General features: G+C 40.1%; 1 protein-coding gene across 12 annotated transcripts in view; it reads right to left on the minus strand.

Annotated features, from left to right (window-relative positions):
• Positions 1-13,422, minus strand: part of AOPEP (aminopeptidase O (putative)) — a 413,124-nt gene that overhangs the window by 328,660 nt on the left and 71,042 nt on the right. For all 12 annotated transcript variants that reach the window (XM_069575754.1, XM_069575752.1, XM_069575749.1 and 9 more), the window contains exon 2: positions 10,825-11,731. In XM_069575754.1, coding sequence (XP_069431855.1) covers positions 10,825-11,600 — 776 coding nt within the window. In that variant the 5' untranslated portion in view covers positions 11,601-11,731. The remainder of the gene's footprint in view (positions 1-10,824; positions 11,732-13,422) is intronic.

A 13,422-nucleotide genomic window follows, 5' to 3' on the forward strand; every position in this document is an offset into this window, starting at 1 on the left:
TGTTCCATCAATGCCCTGCATTGGCCAAACCTGACAGGAAGTCAGAAAACAAGGGAGCCTGGGAAATGAGGTTCCTTGTCATCGGGAGAAGATAATAAGAGCAGAAAATGGACCTTAGAGCAAACAGGTAGTCTACCTTCCAGAAGTGTATATGCCATGATTCAGTTCAGTTCAGTCGCTCAGTCATGTCTGACTCTTTGCGACCCCATGAATTTGCAGCACACCAGGCCTCCCTGTCCATCACCAACTCACATCCATCACTCAGACTCACGTCCACCGAGTCAGTGATGCCATCCAGCCATCTCATTCTCTGTCGTCCCCTTCTCCTCCTGCCCCCAGTCCCTCCCAGCATCAGAGTCTTTTCCAATGAGTCAACTTTTCGCATGAGGTGGCCAAAGTACTAGAGTTTCAGCTTCAGCATCATTCCCTCCAAAGAAATCCCAGGGCTGGTCTCCTTCAGAATGGACTGGTTGGATCTCCTTGCAGTCCAAGGGACTCTCAAGAGTCTTCTCCAACACCACAGTTCAAAAGCAACAATTCTTCAGTGCTCAGCTTTCTTCACAGTCCAACTCTCACATCCATACATGACCACTGGAAAAACCATAGCCTTGACTAGACGGACCTTGTTGGAAAAGTAATGTCTCTGCTTTTGAATATGCTATCTAGGTTGGTCATAACTTTTCTTCTAAGCAGTAAGTGTCTTTTAATTTCATGGCTGCAGTCTCCATCTGCAGTGATTTTGGAGCCCCCCAAAATAAAGTCTGACACTGTTTCCACTGTTTTCCCATCTATTTCCCATGAAGTGATGGGATCAGATGTTATGATCTTCATTTTCTGAATGTTGAGCTTTAAGCCATGATTACTCACAGATTCGATATGAGGCAGAGAAAGAAGACTAAACATTCAGAAGACTAGTCCTGGCTGGGTTCAGTTCAGTTCAGTTCATTTCAGTCACTCAGTCGTGTCCGACTCTTTGCTGGCTGGGTTACCAGCTCATTAAATGGCTATGGAAAAATCCCTGACCTCTCTGAGTCACATGCAAAATGGGGATAGGGAGCAGGTATGTGACTTCAGTTGTCTGTTCTGGACCAAAAACCCACGGTTGTGTCCCAGAATCACAGATCCAAGAACAAAGGCAAATTTTCATGGAAGGCCCAAGGTCTCCCATCGATTTCATGGAGTACTGAGCTCCCACCCTGCTGCTCTTGGATCCCTGGTTAATTGACTGAGCCTGAGTTAACTTCAGGCAGTTGAGGACCTAATGATGAAGCCCCCCTAAAACTACCTCTTCCTAGCTGGGGCTGCTGGCTGTGGGTGCCTGGTGGGGGACGCTGTAGCAGCTCAAATAGCTCAGGTAGGTGGGGTCAAGTCATGCCTAGTTCTGAAAATTCCACCTGTTTTTTTCCCCAAAAAAGTCCATCATAGAGAAGGATCCCAAGAAGAAAAGCATCGTCAGTGGAAACAGTATGTTGCCCCTGGCCGAATGGCAGGCATAACTCTCCCTCTGACAGTGATGGATACTGAGAATCAAGGCTTCCTTTCTTACTAAAGCAGAACGGACCCCACGATGTCTGTCAGCTCATGAGCTCTTGGAATCCACTTCCAATCTAAGCAGACTTGTGGAGATAAGCTATTTGTGATGCTCACAGGGAAGTGGGAGACCCTTGTCTAGAAATCGCCTAAGACTTTCTCTGGGGAGAGGGAGGGGGAATGGACCCCCTATTGTGGTTTAAGCCTCAGGGTGCTTCGGGAAAGTATCTGTGCTTCAGCTGTGCTCTCTTGTTCTTACACTCAGCACCTCACTTCCCTAGGGTGACTCTGGTGTTACAGCTCTTCCCTTGTCTGCACACGGAGCAAATTCTCCCCAAAAGACTGGCTTGCCAGGATGTTTGCTTTTCTTCTCCCCATAAGTTTGGGCTGGAGGCTCTGCTGGCATATTATTATGAATTCCACCTGTGCCCTTAGGTATGAGGTCCCTAAGCCTTCCTCCACAGCCTCCATACCACTTTCCAGAAGAAACTATCAGATTTGAGATGAGGTCACATGTGAAGGGGCTTCCCAGGTGGCGCCAGTGGTAAAGAATATGCCTGCCAATGCAGGAGACATAAGAGACGCAGGTTCGATCCCTAGGTTAGGAAGATCCCGTGGAGGAGGGCATGGCAACTCACTCCAGTATTCTTGCCTGAAGAATCCCACGGACAGAGGAGCCTGGGGGCTACAGTCACAAAGAGTCGGACATGACTGAAGCGGCTTAGCGTCCACACGTGCACATGTGAGAAAACAGTGCAGAGGACAGATCAGAAAGACTGCAATTCACCGCAGAAGGAGAACAAAGGGAGGGCCTCCCTGAGGCAGCCAACTCTCAAGATGGACCCCAGTGACTCCTGCCCCAGGTATTCACACCCCTGTGGAGGCCCCTCCCACACTGTATCGGGGTGGCCAGTGTGACCCAAGTCACTACAACGAAAAGCCCACACACCCCAACTAGAGAAAACCGGCATGCAGCCACGAAGACCTAGTGTGGCAAAAAGAAACAGAAATAAATTTAAAAAATAAACAGGAAAACAATCCTAGGCAAGATTTCTTGAAAATGTACATTCTCTCCACGCTCGCAGTCTACTCCCTTCTTGGTCTTTTCTTCTTTTTCTCAGCTCACTCTTCCCTCCCCAACACATCCACGCCAAGTGCCAGTGACTTTATAACAGATGGCTTTTTGAGCGTTCACAAGCTGATATGCCTATGCATGTCGCACATCAAGGTGCAAATGTCCAAAGCAATCTAAAGTCAAGTAACTACATTTTAAGAGGGATGAAAGCTTTAAACCCCCCGTAAAAGTCTAGTGGTGGAATTTTGGGCATCTGACAGGAAGTAGAGAATGGGTGGACAGGAGGTCTTCATGGAGTCTGGAAATCATACTCTGAGATGACTCTTGTCACACACACACATTCCCCACCCTCCCTCTTCCCTACCCATTGTGTCCCAGGAGGGGATGAAAATCTATGTGCATTTATAAACATGCTCTGCAGTTATCTGGATGTGTGATCACTGAAATATATGCAGCTGTGTTTATTCAACACGCACAGCCTTGCACCTTGGCCATGTTGCTAAAATGCTTATGGGATAGATGTTTAGGTACAGGCCTGCAATTCTCTGATGTTTATAAACATCATTATTTCCCAACTGAACAATTCCTTCCAACGTGAAAAGGAAAACTCTCCTACCAGGGCTCATCCCACATGCCCTGGGATACCCATCCACATGGAAGACCCCTTGGGGAGCTCAGATTAACTGCACAGGAGTTGCGGGAATGGGAGAAAGCAACTGAAAATGAGAAAGAAAAAAGAGGGTGACGGCCAGGCCATGGCTTGTTGCCATTAAAGAACTAAAGTAAGAACCTGCCAGAATAACAATTATTTCAGTTACATGTTTGTGTATTCTCAGAGCAGTCAAATGAAGATGAGATACACTATGCTGCTGGTCTGAATGTGTCTGTCCAAATTCATATGTTGAAATCTTAATGTCCAAAGTGTTGGTATTAGGAGGTGGGGTTGTTGGGAGGTGCTCAGGAGGTGCATCATGAGATTGATGTCTTTATAAAAGAGGCGAGACAGAGCTTCCTGGCCCCTTCTACCAGGTAAGGTCACAGCCAGAAGTTGTCAGTCTGCAACACAAAAGAGGGCCTTCACCAGGACCTGACCACGCTGGCAGCCTAATCTCAGACTTTTAGCCTGCAGAACTGTGATAAATTAAGTTCTGTTGTTTATAAACCATTCTCTCTGCAGTATTTTGTTATAGCAGCCCAAGTGGAAATAGACTCTGATGTCAACGAAATATATTTGCTTATCTTTTTTGAGGGGAAGCCATCTTTACAACTTGTAGGGAATAGGCTCAACCCATATATTTTCTTCATTTTTTCTTTTTGCAGTTGGAGTGAAAGGCGGTTATTTTTAGTTTAAAAATATTACTTTCCATAAAAATCACCCATTTTCAGAGACTTGGTTATCACAGATGAACAATTGGGGAGAGGGTGGCTTCAACAGACAGTAAGGAGGTGATGAGCCCACTGTCGCTGTGGGTGTGGCTTGACATGATGTTTTTCCGCACTGAGGCACTGATCCGGTCACTGGAGGCCAGGAGGCCACAGATATGACAGGTTGGTGGTTTAGATTCTGTCATATTTCAGATTTTCAAATATTTCATATTTCAGAATATTTTGGATTCTTTGTAACTTCCCAGTTACAAAGTCTTCAGGACTCCTCTGACTCCTTTTCTTCTGTTCTTCCTGCACCTGACCTTTTTTTTATGCCTCCACGTTCTTGTTAAACCTAAGTTACAGTTTCTGTTGTAGGTAAGCAACCCTCTTGCTTTCTGTGACATAAAAACCAAGAGCCAGACTACTAAAACATGAAGTGTCAACCAGAACTGCCCCCTCACCTCTCTCTCATCTCTACCCACACACACACACACACACACACACACTCTCTCTCTCTCTCACACACACACACACACACACACACATACACCCCTTCTCTATTATCATTCTTCTTCACAGTGTGATCACCAAAACCAGGACTCACCAATCATAATGACCATATATGACGAGTCCAACGAGAATACTGCTTTGACTTGGATAGATTCTGGTATAGTCAAAATGGACTGGACTAAAAGTGGCTTTGAGTCAGAAACTCACTTCTTCTTCAACAGAGATGTTTTGGGTGCAAAACTAGCAAGCTGTTTGTAAAGGCAAAGACAGTGCTTCTCATCTGGAAGCCCCTTATGAGTATAGGATTTTCTGTATGGAAAACATTTGGAGATCCTCTCATGGAATTTTCTCATTTTACACATGAGGAAATTAAGCTCCAGAGATGTAAAATGACTTCTCTGAAGTCACACAGCTAGTTGGCAGCCCACCTTTTGAGTACTCAGGTCTCTTGGCTCTCACCTTCTAGATTCTTTTCAGTTCTCCACACTTTTGGTTATAGGTCATTTTTATTTGTTATTTTCTGTTGATGTTTGGTTATTCACGTCTTGTTGTTGTTTTTTGGTTGTTGTTGTAGTTATACAATGATATTATTGAATTAATGTGTATTTCCCCTTCAGTTTTCATGCCTTTTATATTGGTTTCTTGAAGCAAATAGGGGAGAAAAAAAGGTATTAATTATAGAAATGTTCATTTTAGACCTGAAATTGCTTCTAAAATATCTTCTGTTCACTCTTTTAATTTTAAAACTTTATAGTGAGATACAAAAAAATGAAACTATTTTATTGTATGTGTGTGTGAGAGGGGCATGTGTTAACATCTGATTTTGATGTTAAACTAAAAATATTCCAAAGGTCTACATCTTCTTTGGTCCAATACCTGAACAATAAATATAATTCTAAAAAATCATTCTCTCCTTAGTATTTTGCCAACATCATTCTGGCTTTATCTAAAACAAAGCAACATCATAGTGATTTAGAAAATTCTTAATTTTAATATCACTTTAAATTATAATGTATTTTCCTGCTGCAGCTGCTAAGTCGCTTCAGTTGTGTCCGACTCTGTGCAACCCTATAGACGGCAGCCCACCAGGCTCCCCGTCCCTGGGATTCTCCAGGCAAGAACACTGGAGTGGGTTGCCATTTCCTTCTCCAATGCATGAAAGTGAAAAGTGAAAGTGAATTTTCCTAGTCAGATGTTTTTAACAATGACCAAATAATTGTTGCTTCTAAAATAAATTTTCTATACTTAACTGGATTTCCCCTCCATTCAACTCATTCAGTGATGTCATCAGCTTAAGCAAGACCTCCTAGACCACTTGGCTGGTTCCACAACTATCACAGTGATCCAAAGGGGAAAAGGAATGAGTTACCAGAAAGAATGCTTTGATTTTAAATAACATTTTATTCACTGAAATGAAAAAAATGCAGGAAACACATAAACTTTGGATAAAGGTTTCCATTTTTTAAAGATTTTTTTTTCCTAATGTATGCTGAGGCTCTAGAATCAAAAAGATATTGTCTTCTTCTCTAGCTTAGCAAGAATAATGGCTCCAGTTCGCATCTAAATATTTTTAAAGGGCACACATACTCATACATTACACAAAAGTAAGTACTTTTTCCAAGAAGCATGTATCATATTGTTATGTATATGTCTGTTTTATCAGTCATTTTTAAAGGTCATTTAAAATCTAGTATCTGAATGATAGAGGCAAGAAAGAGCAAGTAGATTCAAGAGAAGCCAGAACTCCACAATGGTTGGAAGAAAGTAGGAAAATGTAGTTTTTATATTTCCAGCTATTTCATCTTAGAATTAGAATAACAATGAGGGAGAGTAAGTTATTGACAATGATTGAAAAGAAATACTCTTTTACAGCGGCAAATATATTTTCAGTTCCCATCTAGAAAACATTGTTACTTGATAAAAAATGGGGTGACAGCTCTTAGGAAAGGGGAATTTCAGGGTGGAAAGAGAATTATTTTTCCAAATTTCAAATTTATTTTTGATGACATTTTAAAATCAGTTTTAGATTTATTTTTAAATATTTATTTATTTTTGGCTGCTTCAGATCTTAGTTGCAGCTTCTGAGATGTTTTGTTGGGGGTGTGCTGGCTTAGTTGTCCCATGGCATGTGGGATCTTAGTTCCCTGAGCATCCCCTGCATTGGAAGGCAGACTCTAAACTACTGGAGTATCAGGAAGTCCCTAGATTTGTTTTTAAAAGTACAAAGATAAAACATAGGCTTCCCATACATTCCATACTCAGTTTTCCCTACAACTTACATTAGTATATTTGTCACAGTTGACACATTATTATTAACTAAAGTTCAGATTTTACTCAGATTTCCTTAGTTCTCTCTTGAAAAAAAAATCCTTTATACACCTTTTCTATTCTAGAATACTACATTAATTTTAATTATCATGTCTCTTTAGGCTTCTATTGATTGTGACAGTTTCTGAAGACTTTATTTATGTTGGCTTTGAGAGTTTTGAGGAGTACTGGTAAGGTATTTTGTTAAAAGTCTGATTTATCTGATATTTTCTCTTGGTTAGATAGGGGCTATGCGTTTTGAGGAGGAAGATCAAAGATGGTATTTTTGTCACATACTATCAACGTGACTCATCAGTGTTGATGTCAGCTTTGATCTCCTTGCTGAGGTCATGTTTGTCAGGTTTCACTAATGAAAATTTACTTCCTCCTCCTTTCCATACTGGAAGGAAGTCATTATGAATAGTCCTCACTTAAGGAAGGAGGAATTATGCTCTACCTTCTTGGGGGCAGAGTTTCTATATAACTTGGACTTCTGTATCATGGATTTGGCCATTCTCCCCATTTGCTTATTTAAGTTAATCACTTTTTTAAATATCACTTTTGTTAAATATCATGAATATTTATTTTAAACTTTGGGTTATCATCTAAAACTATTTTACTTTGTTGCTCAGTTTTGGTCACTAGGAGTTCTTTCAGATGAGTCCTTGGACTTTAATACACTCATGCAATTCCAGGTTCTTATTGCTGTTGTTAGAGCATTTCCTTATTTTCTGGCACAATAGATGCTACAGCTTCATCTTGCATGTTTCCTGCTCTAGTCCCAGCCATTTCTCCAAGAACTCTGGTTCCTTCACTGGAGCATGATATTAGAAACCAAGATCTGGGCACTAGGGAGTACTCACTGCTTCTAAACCCACTCAGCTGAGAAACAAGGAAATACATGTGTGTATGCTAACACTTGCAAACACCTCATATCTATAATTATTTCTATATGCAACCATCTGTATCTGTATTATGCTAAATGTGAGTTCATAGTGATGTCTCCCATTCTAATCCATTTCCACATGAATCATTCTATCCTCTTCCCCTTGCTCATCTGTAATCTCCCACTTCAACAGTGAGAAACCTGGCTCCCATCATCTGCATCCATTTACTAAATTACTCAATTCCAGTATACATGTAGAGTGGTACCAGAATTGTTAACCTGTATTCCCATGGGAAACAACTCTATCAACTATAATGCAGTAATTATGTACAGTTCCTTTTGCTTTCAGACTTACAGATTCAACTCATTTCTAAAGTTACTTAGGTCAGCACATTTTCCCCTCTACTCTCTTCAATGAGATTGTTTCATACATTTTTAATATAGCTAGATTGTTCCATCACATTTTATAATTTCCTCCTGGGATCCTCTGACCTCCTAAGTGATTATTTATTTACATATTATCAAACAAAATAACAAATTTTATTCTCAACAAACCAGTCAATCCTAAAGGAAATCAACCCTGAATATGCATGGAAGAACTGATGCTGAAGCTCCAATACTTTGGCCACATGATGTGAGGAGCTGCCTCTTTGGAAAAGACTCTGATACTCCGAAAGATTGAAGGCAGGAGGAAAAGGGCACAATAGAGGATGAAGTGGTTAGATGGCATTACCAATTCAATGGACATGACTTTGAACAAACTCCAGGAGATAGTGAAGGACAGGGAAGCCTGGCATGCTGCAGTCCATGGGGTCATAGAGTCCAAAATGACTAAGCCATTGAAAGTTCTCAACAAGGTGTGGAATGAGAGTGGGAAGGGGAAAAGCCACTGCTGGAACTTGAAAGGACAAGTACAAGGTTAGAGTTTTTCTTAAATTTCTGTCTAGTATCTGCTTAAAAATGGAAAATTTTTGAAAGCTAATATAATTCATCTTTTTTAAATGTATTGAAATCTTTGCTTACAATAAGGGACATGGTAAAAATCAAAAGTAAGAAACACAACTCCTTTACACAATTAAGACATGGGTTTTTCTAGGATCTTTCAGTAACTTTATGGAATATTCCTACTTGTAAAATGGGAATAAAAAGTTTCTCATCCAGACTAAAAATTTATAGTAGGCATGTTGATAGTATTCTGCTATTCAATGGTAAAAATTTAACCACTACTTTAATTTGAAACCCTGGTGATTACTAACAAGAAATTATTTCTGTCTAGCAACCTGGAATCCTTGGGCATTTTAAGTCCTTACAGTATCCAAACAGTTACGAGTATATACCTAGATTTATTCTTAAACATGTGGGAGAATTTAGTGATCGTTCATGGAAGATTCACTGTGACTGTAATAAAATTCCCCCAAAAAAAAGAAAAAAGAAGGGAGGAAAAATCTTTTAAGGTTTAAAAAACAAATTTATTATCTCTGTAAGACTCCATAAATGTAATTTATTTACTAACATATAATTACAGACTTCCAAGAATACAGTTTAAACTTTTGCTGGATCATGTATTTATTGAATATTCAGAAAAGGAGGCATCAAGAGTAAATTCAAGTCAACCTTTCAGGAGCAAAATGTGCCCAAGGACCTTTTGAGAGTTTCTTTAAGGAAACCAGCATTTATCAACAACTCATTCCTACTCAACACTTCATATGTAACGTAATTCACTAGTCTCTGTAGCAAACACTGAGAAGAAAGTTATGTTTGAGACCATGAATGAGTATTTCTTCCAAATACTGTTAATAGTTTCTTCTTCCCTGTTACTCTAATTCAAAAATGAAATATCTGGCAGTATGAACACTAGAATTTCCTAGTTAAATATTCAGAGACAGTATATTGTTAAATCTTATTAAAAGCTCATCCTTAATAATTTCCAAAAAATTTAAAGCTATAATAAGAACATCTATTTCTTTCCTTCACAGACTTCCAAGAATATTCAGTAAGTTATTCTATAAACAAATCACTATGCTTTTCTACTGATGTAAATTTGCACTACCCTGCACTATCCCAAAGGCTGCCTCAGACTCTAGCAGAAATAAGACAGGAAGTGAACTCATTTTGAGCAGGGAGGGAGACCAGAGCAGGAGGTAAGGAGCAGGATAATGAGAGCTCAAACTCAAGGTGATGCTTTAAAATATATAATCTGAAAGGTTTTTTTGAGGGGGGTGAGTTAGGGGAGAGATGTAAGCAATTTATCTAGACTACTGCCTTCATTAAGGGAGTCCTCTGCTATAAAGACAAGCTCACAGAGAGGAACGTTCTTTCAACTAATCCCTACAATAATTACTGTATTGATTCACGGTACCTTAGCACAAATAAATAGGTAAAATAATGAGGAATCAACAAAGTTTGACTTGAAAATTCTCAAATTCTAAAAACCCTAAACTGCTGGAGGAAGAGAAGAAATGCCTATATACTCCCCCGAACACTGATGTTTCATCAATTCTTCCTCTCCACACAAAAAATCAGGAGTCCCCTTGGTGTCAAATACCCAGAATCACAGCCAAAGAAACAACTGTCAACTCAGCAGGACTGACTGTCACACTCCTCAGAAACAGATCTTCCCAGTGCTTTGAGGGTTCACATTATATAATAACTGACAAAGTCCACGGAGGCATAGCTGCCAAGAGACGGATACAGTAAGAAAGTCACAAAGCAGAGCTGGCTTTATTTGGAAGCACTTTGCCAGGATTCACACCAACCCAACACAGCAGCTATTTATTCCCTTGGGGGAATATGAAGGAATTTTGGAAAGTATTTGCTCAAAAACACATATCGTTTCCATCTACAGTACTAGAAGTTGCTAGCAGAGATCTCAACAGAGAGCTAGGCTTGAGATTTAACCATTAAATCTGGCTTTCAGTCTCCTAACTCAGAAATACAGGGGCTTAATAAAGTAATCTTTTTCATCTTCAGGGAAGTAATCCTATTAAGAGTTCAGCATGCCTGGGAGTTTACCTGTTTCCCTGAGGGTCGAAGGATTTAAGGTTAGATGGGTAATGCCACAGAATAAAGAGGAGCATCTTTGCAAAGGTTCATCTCCCAGTGTGTAAGATTAAAGACCAGGGAACTGCGGAGTACCCAGATAACCTACCTGCCACTCTGGTCTGAGGTCCATGTAACTGATCGCCCCTGGGGTTTGGTTCTGTATCGTATCCTTATGGCATGAGGAAAGTCAGTAGCTGTCTGAGCCCCTGTCTTCCTGATCTGTAAGCTCCAAGTGTCAGTGTCAAATAGGAGTTCCCCACAGCCAGGAGCCTGGCTGCAGAGAGCATAATAGTCTAACTGCTCCCTCCAACGATCTGCAGGCAGAGCCACGAGTTCATGTACAATCTGATTCCTGAGCTTGGGAGACCTTGTAAATTTTTCAATACCTGGCACAGCAGCAACATCCACCTCCTCAACCTTTAACACAGATAAATCACAGCAGTCCAACACTAGCAAAAACTCCTCACTCCCATGATTCCCTGTGTCACAGCAGTACTTTGAGCTAGAAATCCCAGAAGCCTGTTCCTGGTTGTCATGGTTACCATCTTTACCAGAAGTATCTTTTTCACCTTTACCACAGATTACAAAATCATTATATCCTATTTTAGATGAGAAGGTCTTTGTATTTGTCACAGGAATCTGGCAGGGTTCAGGCATCCTAAATTTGCAGGCTTCATTTGACTCCGATAGGCAGGCTACCTCGGTGGAACTACTCCGTTTCTTGAATCTGTTTCCAGACTCGAAGAAAAGCACTATGGTGCCTTCAATGATTTGACTTTCAAAATCCACATCTAAATCCAGTACATAGTGTTTCACAAGTATGTGGCTGGTGTTGGCCATGAGAGGCAGGTCATCTCGAGAGGGATCCAGCTTTACATCCATGGTAGCACTGTTCCAGAACTTCGGGAAAATCTCAGAAGGGGCTTCCTATCAGTCCCAGTCTTCGAGTCATAAATGGCTGCTTTCCAAAAGACACCTCATGTCACAAATTGGGCTTCCACAGCTTTCAGTCCCTGGTAAAGAAGGAAAACACAATTAGACAAAATCCCAAGTAAGATCCTTTGCTCCTGCAACTGCTGCTTCTGCAAGTTGATTACCTCCTTAAATACTTCCACAGTGTAGTAGAAGCTCATGGCTACAAAGCAGACTAATCCTTTTGACTGACATCAAACTACATTATGGATTTCTAAAAATATTTCAGTTATCAGTGGAATAAAAGAGGCCTCCACAAAACCAGAAGAATCATGTTCCTAACTATTGTAGAAGTCCTTGTCTTGGAAAAGAACGATTGTTGGGCAAAAATATAACTGAGCATCACTGTACCTCTTGTTTTAAAAGATATTACATGTATTGAATGTATTTTTAATTTTGTGCATCAGAAGAAAACTGATTGTTTTTTTACTGTGATTCTAAGTAACAGATGTGAATGAAGGCTAAATGGCCTCATACGTTTTATTCTTTGAGAATAATAATTTAATACATACAATGTAACTCCAGGGATTAATGTACTTTTCACATTAGGACTATTCTCATATCAGCACTTCCAGTAAATTACAGGAAAATGAGCCAATTTACCAGGAGTGCATTCGAAGTATTCCTTTGAGATTGTTCACAGAGATTTTTCAAATTTATAGTTAAATACTCAAGGTATATCATTACATCTTAATAGCTGAAAACCCATTAACATTCTGGATAATAGCCTTCTTGTGGCAAACAAAAAGGTCTTCTCATTGGAAAAAAAAAAAGCATGCAAATACCTATAAAAAGGAGAGAAATTAAAATGTAGAAACAGATGTTGTAATAAAATACCCAAGTTCTTCGTAAAAGTTCTGAATCAAAATGTAGTCTTATTTTATAATAGCAATCCAACTAAAAGAAAAATTATTTGAAATTATTTCAGTCCCTGTTGTATACCTAATTTCTTTCAACATATTTTTTTAACCAAGAAATGAAAAATAAAAAAGGCAGAGGAAAGGAAATGAAAACTCTGACAAAGCAGATTTATTTAAAATCACTTTTGTATTTCTAAATACCAAGAGGTACTCTTTCATCAACTACAAAACAACATTACTTGTTTGACTTTTCAAACAAAATTGAGCCCTCCCTTTTTATTGTTTAAGTCCTCCTCACTTTCCTTCTAACTTTATCTGGCAATCTCCTAGATTCTTATTTCCTTTCCTTCTAGAATCTTATTCCAACAATTAAACCTATTGAATTTTCATTTTCTACCTCCCTACAGGCTAGTTCCTCATCAAAATCTCACCTAGCCTTAAAAGGATCTGGCTTCCAGCAGACTTGTACAGTCTGGTTTTCCTTGTCACGGAGACCACACTCCCTTCAAATCCTTGTCCTCTAGTCAAAGGGCACACTCAGGACTTCTCTGGTGGCCCAGTGGTTAAGATTCCAAGTTTCCACTGCAGGGGCCTCCAGTTCGGTCCTTGGTCAGGTAACTAAGATTCCACAGGACTCAACGGTGTGGCCAAAAAAAAAAAAAAAAGGCCTGCTCAATCCACTGCTCCCTAAAGATGACCTGACACCTTACCTCCATGCTTTTTGGACTACTCTGTCATACCTGGAGTGCTCCTGGCTCCCACCTTCCATATCCACCTGCCAAATTCGATTCTCCCTCCATATAGTTAAAGTGCAATTGCCTCCTGAAACCCTTCCTGCTCCCTTCTCTTCCTCCCTCCCCTGCACCAAACTG

Source organism: Ovis canadensis, chromosome 2, assembly GCF_042477335.2.
Source record: "Ovis canadensis isolate MfBH-ARS-UI-01 breed Bighorn chromosome 2, ARS-UI_OviCan_v2, whole genome shotgun sequence".
In the NCBI taxonomy this organism is placed as follows: domain Eukaryota; kingdom Metazoa; phylum Chordata; class Mammalia; order Artiodactyla; family Bovidae; genus Ovis; species Ovis canadensis.